This window comes from Lagopus leucura, unplaced genomic scaffold (assembly GCF_019238085.1).
Source record: "Lagopus leucura isolate 7727_CA_CO unplaced genomic scaffold, USGS_WTPT01 Super-Scaffold_739, whole genome shotgun sequence".
NCBI classification, from domain to species: Eukaryota; Metazoa; Chordata; class Aves; order Galliformes; family Phasianidae; genus Lagopus; species Lagopus leucura.
Genome location: NW_024962255.1, coordinates 17,146,388 through 17,161,655, shown reverse-complemented (window position 1 = coordinate 17,161,655; position 15,268 = coordinate 17,146,388). Strand labels below are relative to the sequence as shown.

General features: G+C 41.2%; 1 protein-coding gene across 4 annotated transcripts in view; it reads left to right on the top strand.

Moving 5' to 3' along the window:
* The window catches only part of MARCHF8 (membrane associated ring-CH-type finger 8), an 82,786-nt gene that overhangs the window by 31,335 nt on the left and 36,183 nt on the right, over positions 1-15,268 (top strand). For 2 of the 4 annotated variants that reach the window (XM_042863152.1, XM_042863153.1), the window contains exon 3: positions 7,632-7,713. The exons of the other annotated variants lie outside the window; for them this stretch is intronic. In XM_042863152.1, coding sequence (XP_042719086.1) covers positions 7,632-7,713 — 82 coding nt within the window. The remainder of the gene's footprint in view (positions 1-7,631; positions 7,714-15,268) is intronic. 4 annotated transcript variants of the gene reach the window in all.

Genomic DNA, 15,268 nt, shown 5'->3' with positions numbered 1-15,268 from the left:
TGACGTCTGTTACAGATGCAAGTAAGTCCTTAACTGTACAAGATGCACTATAGCCAAATCTTCAGCCTTGAGCTGAAGACAAGGGGGAGATGTTCTAGTTTGGTTAATAGTTTGTTTCCATGCCAACCAGCTTTAGTTTACAGAAACCACACCTGACTTCTATTTTCTGTGTTTTTAATTCTGAGTTTGTCCGACTTCAGCTCCCAGCAGCTGGTTGTTGGTGCCTCTTTCTCTATTAATTGAAACAGGCTCTTCAGTGGTGTTCATGGACCACTCAACATATTGCAAACAAGTTAAGTCATCCTCTTTTTTAGAGAAACTTACAGATAAAGTTCTTAAATCTCTCCCAGTCTGCTTCCAGCAGCCTTGAAAATGCTTGGGGGCAGGGAAGGAAATCCTTTCCTCCCATCTCTCTTGTTTGGAAGGAAAGATTGGGATAGTGGAGCTGAATACAAGTATCTCAATTACAAGGAGAGCTGTGCTTCTTTGCTGTCAGTGCTTTGCTGCTGCTGTTGTCCCTTAATTCTCCAGAGCTTCCCTTTGGTGGTGCTGCATTTCAGAGGGAAAGCTGATCTGTCTTTGCTGTAGCACGGTGGCAAATTGCATTGATCAGGTTCTCAGCTCCAGTTGTCACTTTACTGCAACTTCCTAAATCCTTCACTGCACTCTAGCTTTGTGGGCTGAATTCTCTATAGCTTGTAGTTGCAGTTGGTATCACTTGGACTTGCTCAAAGTAAAGCACACTTTGAGTTAATTTTTTTCCCCCCAAAATCAATTTTGATTGCTTGATGTCTGTGAAGTGCCTGTCAGCCTCTTCATTTTTACCACGCTGCTAAGCTTTGACATCTGTAAATGCAGCTGGCAAAGACTTTAAGACTTTTCTATATTTTTTTTTTAATTCATTTTCACATGATTATTGAAAATATTGACTAATGCCAGGCTTAATGCTAATCTTTTGGAACCAGTAGGAACATCTTCATTTGACTGTGTATTGACAAGGCCAACTTTGAATCTGCCAGCAATTTGCTCATAAGCATTTAGGCTTTCTATTAGTATTGCTTGACTTTTTTTAGATGGAAAAATAACATCATTTAAGACAGTTGCAAATTTTTACTTGGTGAAACTAGCTGCATTCAAAACATTCATAGCTTAAAAGGAGGAAGTGGGGATCACTTGATAACACTTCCCCTCACCATCCTTATGTAAAGTCACTTATGCCTGTGACCAGCGAGTGCCCCTTTGCTCAGATGCAGAGCAATGACTTGAGCTAATTCAGAGCTTAGCTGTTTTACACCCTTTACATAGGGTCATCAGGCATCCCAGAAGGCTTTTAGGAAATCAAGTCAAAGTCTTACAAAAAGTGGGGATCTGGACTGAATACAAATCAAGACAGACTTACTGGAAAGTATGAGTTTCACAAAAGCCTTAGACTCAATTACTCTTCTTCTTAAGGAGGTATTCTTTACCTTGAATACAGCAAATCAAATCCTTTCATCTACCTTGGAAAATACTTCCAGTAACACTTATGGCTTCCTTATAACTCTTGTCAAATGGAACCTTATTAATTCATGCTGATAGTTGGAGAAAGCACTGTTCTTTTCCTATCTCATAGTATTTGCAGATATCAGGGGATAGCACCTCATTAAAGCAAAGACTGCAAAAAACCACAATGCTTTGTTTTACACTGGGCAACAGCTGACTTGAGACTGTACTGTAGTTTGTGGAGTGTGAATGAGATGGAACAGTCCACCACTGCAGACATAGTAAAGGTGGGAGTTTCGGTGCTTTAGAAAAGACTACTAGGGAAAGTTATTGACAGACAACAGGCTGGCAGACAAGCAGATGGGGAGAGCACATTTCCAGCAAAACAGTCCTCACTCCCTGTGGTGTCCCTGCTTCTGGAAGGCTTGTGGAGCAGTCAACACACGCGTTGGAACCTTCCTTTACACCGCTTATTCCATGGAATCTGAAGAAAAGTGCTGTTTGGAAAGATGCTTTTTAGTAATTATTAGAGTTAACTGATTAAAGTGCCTTTGCATTTTCTATTAATGAGGCTAGGGAGCGAGCAGGCAGGAGCTCAGGCACCTCCTGAATGTTTGGGCCGCGCTGTTCCACTCCCAAGTGTTGGTTCCCACAGCATTGAGTCTGTGCTGTGCTGTTTTGTTGGGTTTTTTTTGTTGTTTTTTTTTTAACCCCTCATCATCCATAAACTGTTTCCTTTTGAATGCAGATACAGCAAAGATCATGAAACACTGCTGTTGCTTGTAGGTTCATGAACATTTTCACAACTCCCCCCACCTCCCCCATGTCAGGAGTGGTGTCAGCTGCTTGCTGCCTAAAAACATTCTCTGTTGTAGCCCTCTGTTCTGCCCCTGAACTGCCAGCAGCCCTCCTGCTGACCCTACCCTCCAGATGGAGCTGTATTTAGGTCTCTGGGATTATTCAGGATGCCAGGGAAGCTTTCCACATACATTTCTCCAAGTTACTGCCTGTCTGTAACTCTTGCTTGGGTTTACAACATGTAACCCTGATTTCACTGAGAGCTGGAACCTACCACAGCATTAAATACTTGTAAACAGTGTAGTAAAGCCTCTGGAAAGCCATCCCTCCATGAGATGGGTAGAACCAGTGGGGATGAAATGCCTGAGAGCACCTGGCAAAGCATCCAGGTGCTGCAAGGTGAGGAGCAGGCCCTGGGCCCAACATCCCAGGAGCAGTGCAGATGCAGCCAGCTGCTGTTGGTGACCCCGGCGTCCCTGCCACATCCACAGGATGGTTTGGGAAAGCCAGCAGGAACACAGAGAGCAGACAGCTGAAGGCTTACTTCAGTCTTGCTACCTGTGGTAAATCTGGCTGAGGCAGACAGCCTCCAGGGATTACAAGGTGAAGGGAAGCAGATGAGTTCAGCTGATTTTATGGCACTGCTGTTTTTTCTGTTCAGTTATTGAGATGAGGAACTGTGAAGTCTGATGTTCTGACTTAGAACCAGGATTTTTGAGATGTTTAATGCAGAGCCCTGGCCCCAGGTCTGTTGCATCTGTTCTGTCAAAACCTTGTACAAGACTTAGGTGGATTTTAGCTATTGCTGGGTTTGAATCTATTTTTTTGTTTGTTTGTTTTTCCTTTTGGAAGAACTTCTGAGGAAGCTCTTGTAGTTCCTCTTTATAAGAAAGTTCTGGGTTTTGGTTTTCTTCTTAGATTTCTCAAATGTTTGTGAAAGTGTCCTAACTAGTTCCCACATGTGCGGTTTTGCTGGGCAGAACTTGTGTGCAGTCCGCCACTCTGAAGTCAGCTATACCTGCCAAGGCCAAAAAGCAGAACAAGGAGCCAAAGCTGTAGATGATGAGGGGAAGTTTGGCCTTTTCATTTCATGTTCAATCACCCGATTTTCTCTAATGTGAAGTGCTTTTTGTGTGTGTTTTTTTTCCTTCCATCTTTTAATCCTTGTTAAAAAAAGTTCTACAGGCAATATTGTTCTATTCCGCTCTTGTTTTGTAGCTGCATTAGTGACACCCACAGCACTTGGATAAGCACCTTTACGTTGCTCTGTAGAAGCATAATTTTGTGTCACAGTGACAAGTACTTGAATTGGGCATGAGCAGTAGACCCAAGTCAGCATGTGCTGCTGTCTTTCTGCCTGCTGCATGGAAGCATTGGATTTTGTGTGGTATTTGTTAATGCTGGGTAAAGAGTTTGATTACTGATGCTAATTTCATTAAAAATAGATGTAAAATCCTCTCATGTTTCCACTATGAAATTCACATAGACTAGGAAAAACATCTGCTATATCAAAGTCTGTTAGCTCCTCAGTGTGTCCCCTGATTGCAGAAGCTCCTTTCAGCCTTGTTTATTTGGAAGTAGTTTTACATTGCATCTGTGCAGCCTACAGCATTTCATGAAAAAGAGAGAAGCCTCTCAACAAGTACCATTTCATGCAATTTCACAGGCAGGAAACACTTCCTGATATTTAGCATCTCCTTATTTCCTCTTTCCCTCTATTCCTCTTACCCTTGTGCCATCCACATTGGTTCTTCCTTTCCTCCACCTTCCTTTGGTTTGGACCAAGGAATGTCCACCAGCTGGAAGCTGTAGGGTAGGCTTGAGGTTGGAGTAAGTGAGGCAGCAGCCAAGAAGATTGGGAGATGCTTGCAGGCGGCCCCTGCACTGCCCTCCAAGGCTGTGCAGCAACTCAGGCAGAAATATACCAAGTTAAAGATGCAAGATGAGCTGCCTCTGGATGATGACTGTTGTCTCCTAACCCATGACCAGGAAGGATCAGAAAGGCTTCTTTGCTGGCTGAGATATACTGCAGAGAAACAACCGCCTTTCTATCGCTATCTCATTGATACTAAGTGCCTTTTTGTACTGCAGACTTCAGTTCAGAGTACTTTTTAATTATATTTTTTTTTATTTCATTGCCGCCACTACCTATACATCAAAGAAGTTCGGATTGGCAGCGGAAATTTGGGCAAGGTCTGAGAAAAGGTTTTATAGGAAATGAGCAGATGGTCTACTAGAGAATTTCCCCGGGAGGTGGCAGTTATTTAAAAACGGGATAAACTAAATAGACTGTACAAAATTTGACTGTAAAATGAACTGGCCAGCCAGTTGCTGAGTACTTAAGCAACATGATTCAGCTTGGCCTCTAGCATAAGCATGTAATGAAGTGATGTGTCTTTCAGCTGACACTGCACACATTATTTCAAGTTTCACCTAGTAAGTGCACATGAATGAAAGATGACTCTGCTCTGCACAGTTCTTGTTGTGGAGAGGCCTCCTGCATCTCTTCCTTCACAGCTGCAACATCATTGTTCAGGCATGCAAGAGAATGCTACAAAATGCTCATCGTTTTGAATAAAATGGAAAACTGCTCAACTGAACCCCTTTAATTTTTAAACTGATCTTTCTAGCCTCCTAAATATAAGAATCATAAGAAATCACAAGCTGTTTCAAAAATCCATTAATTCATAGCAATTTGGAGTTGTTTGCCGTGTGACCTTATGCTTTCCATATATGATTCCAATTTTTCCCCCCCCAGTTCTGAAACACCTTGAAATTTGGGGTTTGTGTATGAGTGGGTTTTTGATTAAATTTTTAGTGAATTGAAATGATTGTTTTAGAAAAATCTGTGTTCATTATCCTTTAAAAAGTTAGGAAAGTGCTTTTTTAAATTTAAATCTCTCTGATAAAACATCATTTCCAACAGGAAGGTAGGACTGAATTTTCTCATGCTAAGTTTTAAATTGAAATACACAATGGAGAGAATTGTCTGAAATAATTAACAGCATTTAATTCCGCTTATGTTCATCTGTTTGTGCTCTGGTTTGTTTCTCCCAGAAATACACTGCTGCCAACCTAAGTTGTGGGAGCGGCCCCATGGGCCATGTGCATGCATGGCTCTGGGGCAGCCCTTTAGTGTAACGCTGGAGCAGAATGTGATTAAACCGGATTTCTCTTCCAGCTTGCTGTGTTTAGAATTGTTTGAGTTGGGAGGGACCCTTAAAGGTCATCTCGTCCAACTCCCCTGCAATGAACAGGGCCTCCTATAGCTTGATTGTGTTCCTCAGAGACCCATTCAGTCTGACTGTGGATGTCTCCAAGGGTGGGACATCCACCACCTCTCTGGGACACCTGTGCCAGTGCCTTACCACCCTTATTACAAAGGATTTTCTCTTTGTATCCAGTCTTAATCTCCTCTTTTTTAGTTTGAAACCATTTCCTCTTGTTCTGTCATAATAGACCCTGCTCAAGAGTCTGTCCCTTTATTATCAACTGAGTTTAGAAACCAACCTTCATAACCTCTGACCTAACATTCTGGAATGCTGTAGTGATGTAGAAAAGGGCAAATGTTCTTAAGTAAGCCTTGATGGTATACAAAGCCTGACAACTGTATGTTAATGACAGATTTTTCTCCCTCCCCTCCAGTAATCCTGTTAGCCCCAGTAACTTAGAGCCTAAAAACAACCTCAGAACTAGACTCTAGTTTCCATGCCGTAAGCACAGATATTAAAGCAGACATCTAGAGTGTGAATTCATGGCAGTGCAGGTGTCCAGGCAGAAATTTTGACTGCAAAATCCTTGTTAGCAGTGATTCTGTGAGAAGCAGATACAGGTATCAGTCTGTGTGCCTGCAGGAGTCTGCAGGGCTGGCACTGGGAAAAGAAGATTCTGATGTTTAATCAAAATGCAGTATGAGAGTAGACAGGTTTTGGACCCTGCCATTGATAGAGCTAATCTTGCAGTTTAAATTTACCACTTGCTGGAATGTACGAAATCAAGTCAGGCACATAGAAGTGAGCAGACTATACCATTTCACAACTCAGAAGTGTGTTGCACTCAGAATGATTAATTTCAGCTGTTTCATCTGCTACTGTCTGGTTATAGTGCAGGCTCTGAGTATGCCACATGACTGTTCTCTCTGACAAGGTGTATTCCTTTCGGCTTCTTTTGCAGAAACAGAAGATCTGTCTATAAAGCAGTTTTCCTGTCTCTATCGCGTTCAGCCCAATTGCTTAGCTGGTAGGATGTGATGTGCAAGACCGGGTTCATGCACAGACACTGCTTTTGGTGCATGATACATTAAGGCTACATTTCGTTTACAGGAAACTAACCACTTGAGAGAACCTTTGTAGTGTGTTGAGATGGCTCTGTCATTTGGACCGCAGCAGATAACTGATAAACAGATGCCAGATAACTTGTGTCTCTGACAGAAATCAAAGCAAAACAAAACAGTTCGGGGAAATAGAATAGAATCTGTAAGTGGCATGCATTGACATATGCCTACTGCAGTAATTGCAAATGAAGTATTTGCAAATTAGTCCTGTATTTATTCAGTCTGGAAGGATATTGAAAAGTAAGTGATCTTTTTAGTTAGCTTGTGAAGTTGTAGTGATGAGTGGAATTTATTGCTCAAGAGAAGAACTGCGTGAATTTATCTCCCATATTCTTCCACCCACAAAGTTCCCCTAAACAATTTGTTTTGTCTATAACAGCCAGCTGAACCTGCCAGCTACAGCAGGTTTTTTATTTACCACCTTCTTTCTGCAGTATTGTTTTCCAGTCTGTCCCATTCTTCCTCTGCCTTCAATGTTCATCTTTACGTGGCTCCTCTTATTCCCTTAGGAGTAAGAAACTTTAATTTCTGAACAACTGGCTGAATTTACTGGTATGGATATTCTAGAGATATGGTCTTGTGGTTACCATTTTTTCTTTGACTTCTAGCTGTGTGGACTTTCAATATTAGAATTCATAATATAATCACCAGATCTACTAATAAGTAGAGGAAAGAAAATGGATCTAGGAAGGACATCCTCCTTGCTCTTTGGATACGGGAAGAATTGCTATGCTTCACAGCACAAGAATTGCTAGGGATTGTTTTTGGGGAGCGGGGAGAGGTGGACATCAGCTGCAGTGACGAATGAGCTTTTCTGGGAGCTCTCATGCATTATTCATCACTCGCTCCTTTCACTTGGATCAGCTGGAGGAAGTAGTTAGTCTAGTTTGAGCTACACTAGTACTACATTTAAGGGGCTTAAACAAGCCCAGGCAAGTACAGAAGCAACTCTTTCTCTTCATCTGCAGGCAAATGTAGGGCAGTCAGCAGCTCTGCTTACACGGCTCCATCTCTTTAGGCTGGCTAACAGGAGTCATGCAACCAAGGGAAGCTACGCTGGAGATACGTGCATGCATTCGTGCTGGAAAATGAAGCTTCAGGTAGGCAAATGCCTTGTCAGCAGAGTATTGTGGCTTGCAGTTTATTGTAGGAATGCTGTTAAGCCTTTCAGAATAAATATGCGTTAGAGCAGCCTCTTAGGAGAGGCTGCTGCAGGGACTCCTCGTTACAGTGCTCCGTGAGCAATCCCCTTGGTCTGGTACTTTGTTCCTTCCTAATTGTGGAGCTGCGTGTTTGTTGTCAAGCATCTTTCCTTCATTCATACTGTTGTAAGCAGAGACAGCCTGCTGTATTTTGCTGGTAGTTTTTTTTGTTTGTTTGTTTTCCTTCTGTTGCTGTATTTGGTGTTGGTTTGGGTTTGTTTGTTTTTCATTTAAGCTTGCTTTTTTAATTGTGTTAGTATTAGCACTTTTAGGGGAGGTAACCATGAGAGGTTCTGCTGTCACACAGCTGGATGCGATAAGCCTTAAGCTCCAATTGTGTCCTTTCAGAGTGTGTGCGTTTGAATGGATGTTGTATTTACTGCTTTTTTTCCCCTGAATAAAGATGCTTGAAAATTGGCCCTTGTGCTCTCGAAAGCTTGTCTGTATTTTCTAGTGATATGAATTCTAAAAGAAATCGGTGTTTCTTTTCAGTACAAGCTTTGTGTATTTAAATCATCGTGACACAAGCAGCACTATTTAGTTTAGTTTTAGACAAAGAAGGGGATTTTCCAAAACCTGATGGAACAATAACTCTTGAGATCCCTTCCAGCCCCTGCACTTCTGTGATTCTGTGATTCTCTAATAACAAAGGGTCTTTGTTCTATTCTGTGAGCATTATTTTCTCTGTAATGTGTGGGTTTGTGCATGCGTGAGAAAGGGAGGAATACAAACATGTAATGCCATGTGGCAAGAATGTTCAAATGCTTCTTGTTTTGTGCGTCTGAAGTCTGTGTGCTACTGGCTGCTAAGCACACCGGTGCATGTGTGTCCTGCCTAACCTGCCTGGGGATTTGGTTTGATTTAAGGGCAGCTTTTTATGGAGGTGTTTTGTTTGTTTCCGTTCAAAGATGGGCTGCTGAAAACTTGAAAGTGCAAAGACCGAAGGGCCGCTAGATAATTAGTACAGAACAATGTGCACTGTTGTGCACACAAGTCCTTTTCTTTTAAAAATTGCAGCTTAAGTCTGATTCACTGTTTAGTAAATAAGCTCTACTGGTGACAGCAGAATTTGTCCGGCTTTATGTGAAATCTCCTACGGAGGAGATTAATGATCACGTGCTTTTGGTGAGGTTCAGTGTGTGTTGCCCTGGCAGTGTGTTTTCTTCCAAGACAACTTGACCACCTGAGCAGGACTTGCACGTCACTAACTATCGTATTCTTGAGCACATTTCTGTTCACCTTTTTGCTAACAGCTGGGAGGGACCATATCTTGTCACACGTGTGATCAGTCTGGTCTTGTTGGATGGGGCTCATCAATACTTGTGAGACTGCTATCAAATCCTGACTTCTTGAAAACTTGCTGTTCCCGGGGACTTAGTATGTTAAAGTTCTTGAAATGTATACATTGTGCATACAGTGAGAACTGATGTGTCACTTGAATTATGCAGGTGCTTCATTATTTTTGTAAGATGCAGAGGGGACAGTCTAGTGCTCTTTTTTAAAACATTGTGACCATTCAGTGCATAAATGCTCGTTTTGTGGAAATTCACAACCACGATTCTTTCTCTGACTTCTTGAGGTTTGTGGATTCCAGGCATTCAATTACTTGAAGTCAGTGGAGTGAAGAGGATTTGTGATTCCGCTATTTAAAACTAAAAGTTCCATTTTGTTTTACGTTGATAGCATGTTTTACTGCTGCACTCCTTGGTTACACCTCTAGTCCAGAGTTACCCTACACCTACATTAGGTTGTAGGGAAGGAAGAGTTATTTCTGCACTTTCACATGTAATGCTGGTGCATCAATAGTTTCTAGAAGCATCTTTGTTTTTTCATTTTCAGCTATCAATGTTCAGATTTTGCCTGATTTTTATTTTCTAATAAATAATCAAGATTTACTGCTGTCATTCTAGAACAAAATGGTAATTACAGCCTTATTGGCTCAGGGAGAACTCAAGAGTGTTTACCTCTGGCTTAGACTAGCTTGGCCCCAGAGAAGTGTGTCATCTTTGTGCCCTCTGAAAATGCTCAGGTTTAAGCCTATGCTGCAGAAATTGCTCAGAATCCTCCTGCAGCTGAGGCATAAGGGACCTGGATGGACTGTGACGCTGCAGACCATAAAACCTGCTTTGTGAGGAGAAGAGGTGACTTCACTGGCTTGCTGTTCTCTAATTCTGTCATTGTTATTAAGAATAACAATAAGATGAGGAGCTTTCACACATTTGGATCAGAATATCAGCAAAAGTTCCCAAAGTTCCAGTTTTAGACTCAAAATCAAGTCTTTGGTAGTACAGAATTTAACAACTTCTCTCTAAAGTGCTGGAGCTGCCCTTGGTGGGGCTGCAGAAGGCATGTCTCAGTATCTCACTCTAGTGCGGGAGGGTGAAGGGATGCTCCCCAGTCTTACATTTGCCTCTCAATAGTTTTTAAAGAACAGTCTTTGGATGAGGTGATTGTAGATTCACTCAACATCCAAACTTGAAACTAACAAATACATTTCAGCACAGTTTGCAAATGTTAGTGTGTGGTTGTTTGTGGCCTTGGACTTAGATACAACACAGTGAAGTCAGATAGGCCAGCTGGGAGCTGCATACCTCTCTAAGTTTGACCACTGCAGAACTTTGCCAGGAGCTGCAGGCATTGTGCCTTTCATGTGTTTCTGGAAGAATTTTTGTGAAGATAGTGAAGGCTGGTGGCTTGAAAGACACTGAGAACGTGGAAGTCAGGAAGGAATTGACAGTAGCTATTGCAGTTTGGTATGTGGGGAATCTGTTTGTTTTCTTGTCCTCCTCATAGGATTGTCCTAGGGTATGTTTATCTAACCAAGTCCCTCCACTACAGGTATCTGAATCATTGGTGATGAAATCTTGTTTTCCTGCTCAATTGCAGGAGAGAGCTGTCTCCCATATGGAGAATAGTGTTCTCTTGGACCTGTTTGAACTAAATTCATGTCTCATGAATGATGATTATTCCAGAGAACTGACTCAAAGACCCAGATGGTCCCTTATGCTCACAATAGCAGGAATGCTAAAGTTGTCAACAAAGTCAAAATCGTAGTTAGAATTGAGAACACTAAAAATGCTGTTCCAGGTTAGACCAAAGCACTTTGTGGCATTATGCAAAAGTTTATGCTTGGGGATAAGAATAAAAACAGGCATATAGTTGTGTGATATGTCTGAAAGTAGATATATCATCAAACATTTAGAGATGCCTCCCCAGCCTTCCCAGTGATGCTTTCCCAACCCCCGCTGATTTATAGCCAAAGGACTTCTCTGTATTTCTACTTAATAGTTCTTAGTAGATTTCTCTCCACTAATCTCTCCATTTTTTGAACCCAAATAAAATATTAAGCATCTACAATCAGCTGGATCAGAGTCCCGTTGTTAATTATGGATTGTGAAAAAAATTATCTCTTCTTTTGTTTTGAATGGCTCATGTCATTGGATGGCCTCAATTCTTCTACTGGAGAGAAGAAGGATTGTTTCCTACTTGTTTCTCCATGACTACTGTGATTCTCAGTGTGTTCTGTCACATAAACTGCAATAGAAATCAGTTGGCCTCAATGGGGACACCCTGTTTGACAATGTTAAAGAGCATTTAGAGGACACAAGTAGTCAAGACTGTTTAGGTGAAGCTACAGAACAGAGCTAAACTTTTCCAAGTTAATACAGTATGGGTTTGCTGAGAAAAACAGGACCTCACAAAAAGAAAAAAAGTCTGGATCTTTAATAATCATAAATCTGTAAGGAACAGAGAGAATTTCAGATTATGTTGCTCGTGCTGCCACCTCTCCTTTTTGATGTCTTTTTGTGGCTTGCTCTCCTTCTCTTTCATGTGTTTTTCACATTAGCATGTAATTTTTGTTAGACATCACTTCTTCTGGATGTGTTGTTTTCACTCATGGATTCTTTTCACTTGTTGCTAAAGCTGCACACTTCTTTTTATGGTTACATTTACTAAAAATATTCTTTTGTAACATATCTTAGAATCCATGTGTTTCTTTCTTAGCAACATTCCTTTCTCATCTGGTTGCTATATGTGGATGACAGACAAAGATCATGATTAGGGACTTTATTACCTTGATTTCAAGCTCACCAAATAACAAATGTTGCTAGATGCATATGCTTGTTGGCTGTTACAGATGTGTGGGAACCTTGTTTACCTTCAGCACAGATGATCAAGAACAGCCAAGCCATCAATGCCTTGCCAGTGCTCTTGGGAACTAAGGTTCAGTGGCTTCGATGAGTTAAAGTGGCAGCCTGAAGACTGTTGTGGATTTTTTCTACTGCCCCTATGATGAAAACTTGTGAGATTCGTATCACCTTCTACTCTCGTTTAAGTCATTTGGTTTCATGCAAGGCTAATTGCACAATGGGTTTGAAGGAAATAGTAATTGTCTTCCCTGGTATGGCTTCACAGTGCTTTCTTTATGAGGATAGCTCTGAGAAAATCAGAAGGACCCAACTACACAGGCGTCGATTTCTTTTATTTTTCCTTATCTGCTTCATCTCTTACCTTTCTCCATAAGCCATTGTTGAGGGACTGCATGCCAGCACAGGATGCCTCCAGGCTATCCGGCAGGGTGCTAACCTCAAACAGATAGCTGGGCCTCTGTGAACAGCAGCCTCATTTGGTGAAAAAAATCCTAAATTTCAGTCCTAGTAATGAAAATGGTGATACTTGCTTAAAAATAAAAACTGTATGTATTGTTGCTTCTTCCTGAGATTAAGCACTTCTAAAAGCGTAATTTAAACAGCCTTACTGAAATTGAAATGATTATATTAAAAGAAATGGTAATTTTATCTCAGGAGTGAGCATGGCAGTACCAGACCCATGCATCTACCCTGCATATAACTGAAAGAAAGCTGGTGAAGATCAAGGTACCTTTGTTATTTATCTTTTTTTTTCTTCAAATGCTTGAAACATGCATTTTTAATATGTTTCCTGTCTTTTGCAGTTACTAGGCAATATTGCTGACTTATTTTTATCATGTGTATTTTGGTGCACCCAACCTCTGTGATTGTGGATGTGCTCATACTTGTTTTTATGTCTTAAAGAAATTTTATGACTTTGAAATTTGAGATGTATTTTGTATGTATCAGAGGTTGACAATGTTGAGTTGTTGTAAAGAGTGGGGAACAGTTTAACTCCTATGTACTACGTCCAGCAGTACTTCAGTGGCATTTCAGTGACTTGAACTGGTGTATACCTATTTAAACCTTATCCTAGGTTCTAATCTGTGGAGATACTGGAATCTTTTCATTTTAGCGAGCTAAAGTTCACCAGGGGTAGACTGTTGTAGTTCACATGAGAAAGGTGGCACTGAAGTAGCGGGGAAGTATTGGGAAGGGGAAGAAATATCTTTAAAATGTTCTATCAGGCCTGGTTTCTGCACCTTCTTGGGCAGGGAGGTTGCAGTCGACACAGATTTTTGTATTTCTCTTGTTTGAGGGCTGCTTTTCTTTCTTCCTAGCTAATTTAATGTCAGGCTAATCTAGCATAACAGGAAGCTCACTCAAAACAACCAATTTAAGCTCCCTTATGTTGACCTTGATGGTTGGCTGGTCTTCATACTGAGACATTTTGTGGTTACTACACTCTGTTACTTTTTTCTCTTGATGTTAGGTTAATAGTTCTCTTTGAATATTTTTTGCCATTCCATCTGGCTTCTTTTAATAGCCAATTTTTTGGGGGTTCTTTTTGTTATCAGTTTCTCTTTTGCTATCTAATGGAAAATTAGCATTTTATGACTCACTTGGGTGCTTGTTTTGTCTTGATTGTCATTGATTGGTTAGCATTATGGCTTTGAAACACAATAACTGTTCTCCAAGGAAGTGTTTGCTTGTCTCAAAGGAGTCAGATTGGTTTGAAAAACCAGATGCAATACCTTAGGCTATTTGAGGCACCAGTTCTGCTTTCAAATCCAGGCTGGGCCATCATTGTTGTAGTAGTAATCTTTGTGTTTCCTCTCCCTGCTTTATTAAGGAACCATGCTTCTGCTAAAACATTTTTGTAATATTTTCTTGTCTCATAATTGTGCACCCACTCCAATTTACATGAGAGCATCAACTACACATTGTTACCTAAAAATAACCTTTGTGTCAAGTCAAGTTAATCTCCTGACTTCTGTTAGTTTCCCATTTCCCAGGTTACAGTCAGATACCAGAGTAGGAGTCGGCTCGCTGTCTGCTTTGTAGCTGATGTAGCTTTTACAATTGGACAGAAGCTCTTAAGAAAGGATGAGCAGAGCTGCAGTCAGCATCCCTGAAATGGCTTATTGAGAATGGAAAAGCTTGAGAGATGCTGGCCTCAGAAATGAAACTGTTCACAAGTGAACCTCTTGATATTCACCAACCTTGAAGTAATGAACTTTGGTGACACACAATTGTTGCTATACTGTCATTGCCACATAGACATTTTGGCTAAACAGCTTGCCCCCATTGACCAGCTGGTTCAGGCTGCCTGTGTATGTCAACTGGAAGCATTTTCACAATGGTAAGACTTTTTATCTTTTTCTTATGATTCTAAAAGTGAGGGAGCTAGAAAACTGACTTCTGAGATTCACAATTTAACATGAAACTAATACTGGCTGCACAGTACAGGGAATTTTGTGTAAGTTCCTGTTATGCCATAATTTTTCCTGCCATACCTGTGATGTTTAAACAAGTTAGTCTTATCCCAGTTCTTTATTACACACTGGGCATTTTCTTTTCTGCCCAGAATTGCTGTTAAATGCAAAGGAGAGGTGAAAGACACCAGGGCCCTGGAGTGTGTCCAAAGAAAGGCAAAGAAGCTGTAAAGGATCACAGGTGTTATGGGGAGCAGCTGAGGGAACTGGGATGGTTCAGTATGGAGAAGAGGAAGCTCAGGGGAGTCCTTATTGCCCTCTACAACTACCTGAAAGGAGGTTGTAGCAAGGTGAGTGTCAGAGGTCTCTTTTCCCAGGCAACAGCATTTGGATGAGACCTAATGGCTTAAATTTGTACCAGAGCAAGGTTTGGGTTGGATATTAGGAAAAACGACTTCTCAGAAAGAGCAATGAGGCACTGGTGCAGGCTGAGGTGATGGAGTCACCATCCCTGGAGGTGTTCAAGAAATGTGTAGAGTAGCACTGAGAGACATGGTTAATGGGTATGGTGGGGGTGGGTTGATGGTTGGAGTAGGTATTCTTAGAGGTCTTTTCCAACCTTAATGGTTCTGTAGTTCTAGGAGTGAAGTCAGGACCTATCCAATTCTTAAGTAAATTAGCCTTCACTTACATGTAACCTAGAATAAGAATTCTGTCATTACAAGCTGAGTTGCTTTTGTAAACCTCTCTTCTGTTTCCCTCAGATATACTGGGGCAAACCCTTTTAAAGGTAAAATTGAGGCTATCTCCAGGATATCTTATGTACAGAACCAGTCTAAGTCATTCTAGCTCTCCTGGATGGAGAGAAGCAGGGCTAAAGAAATATTG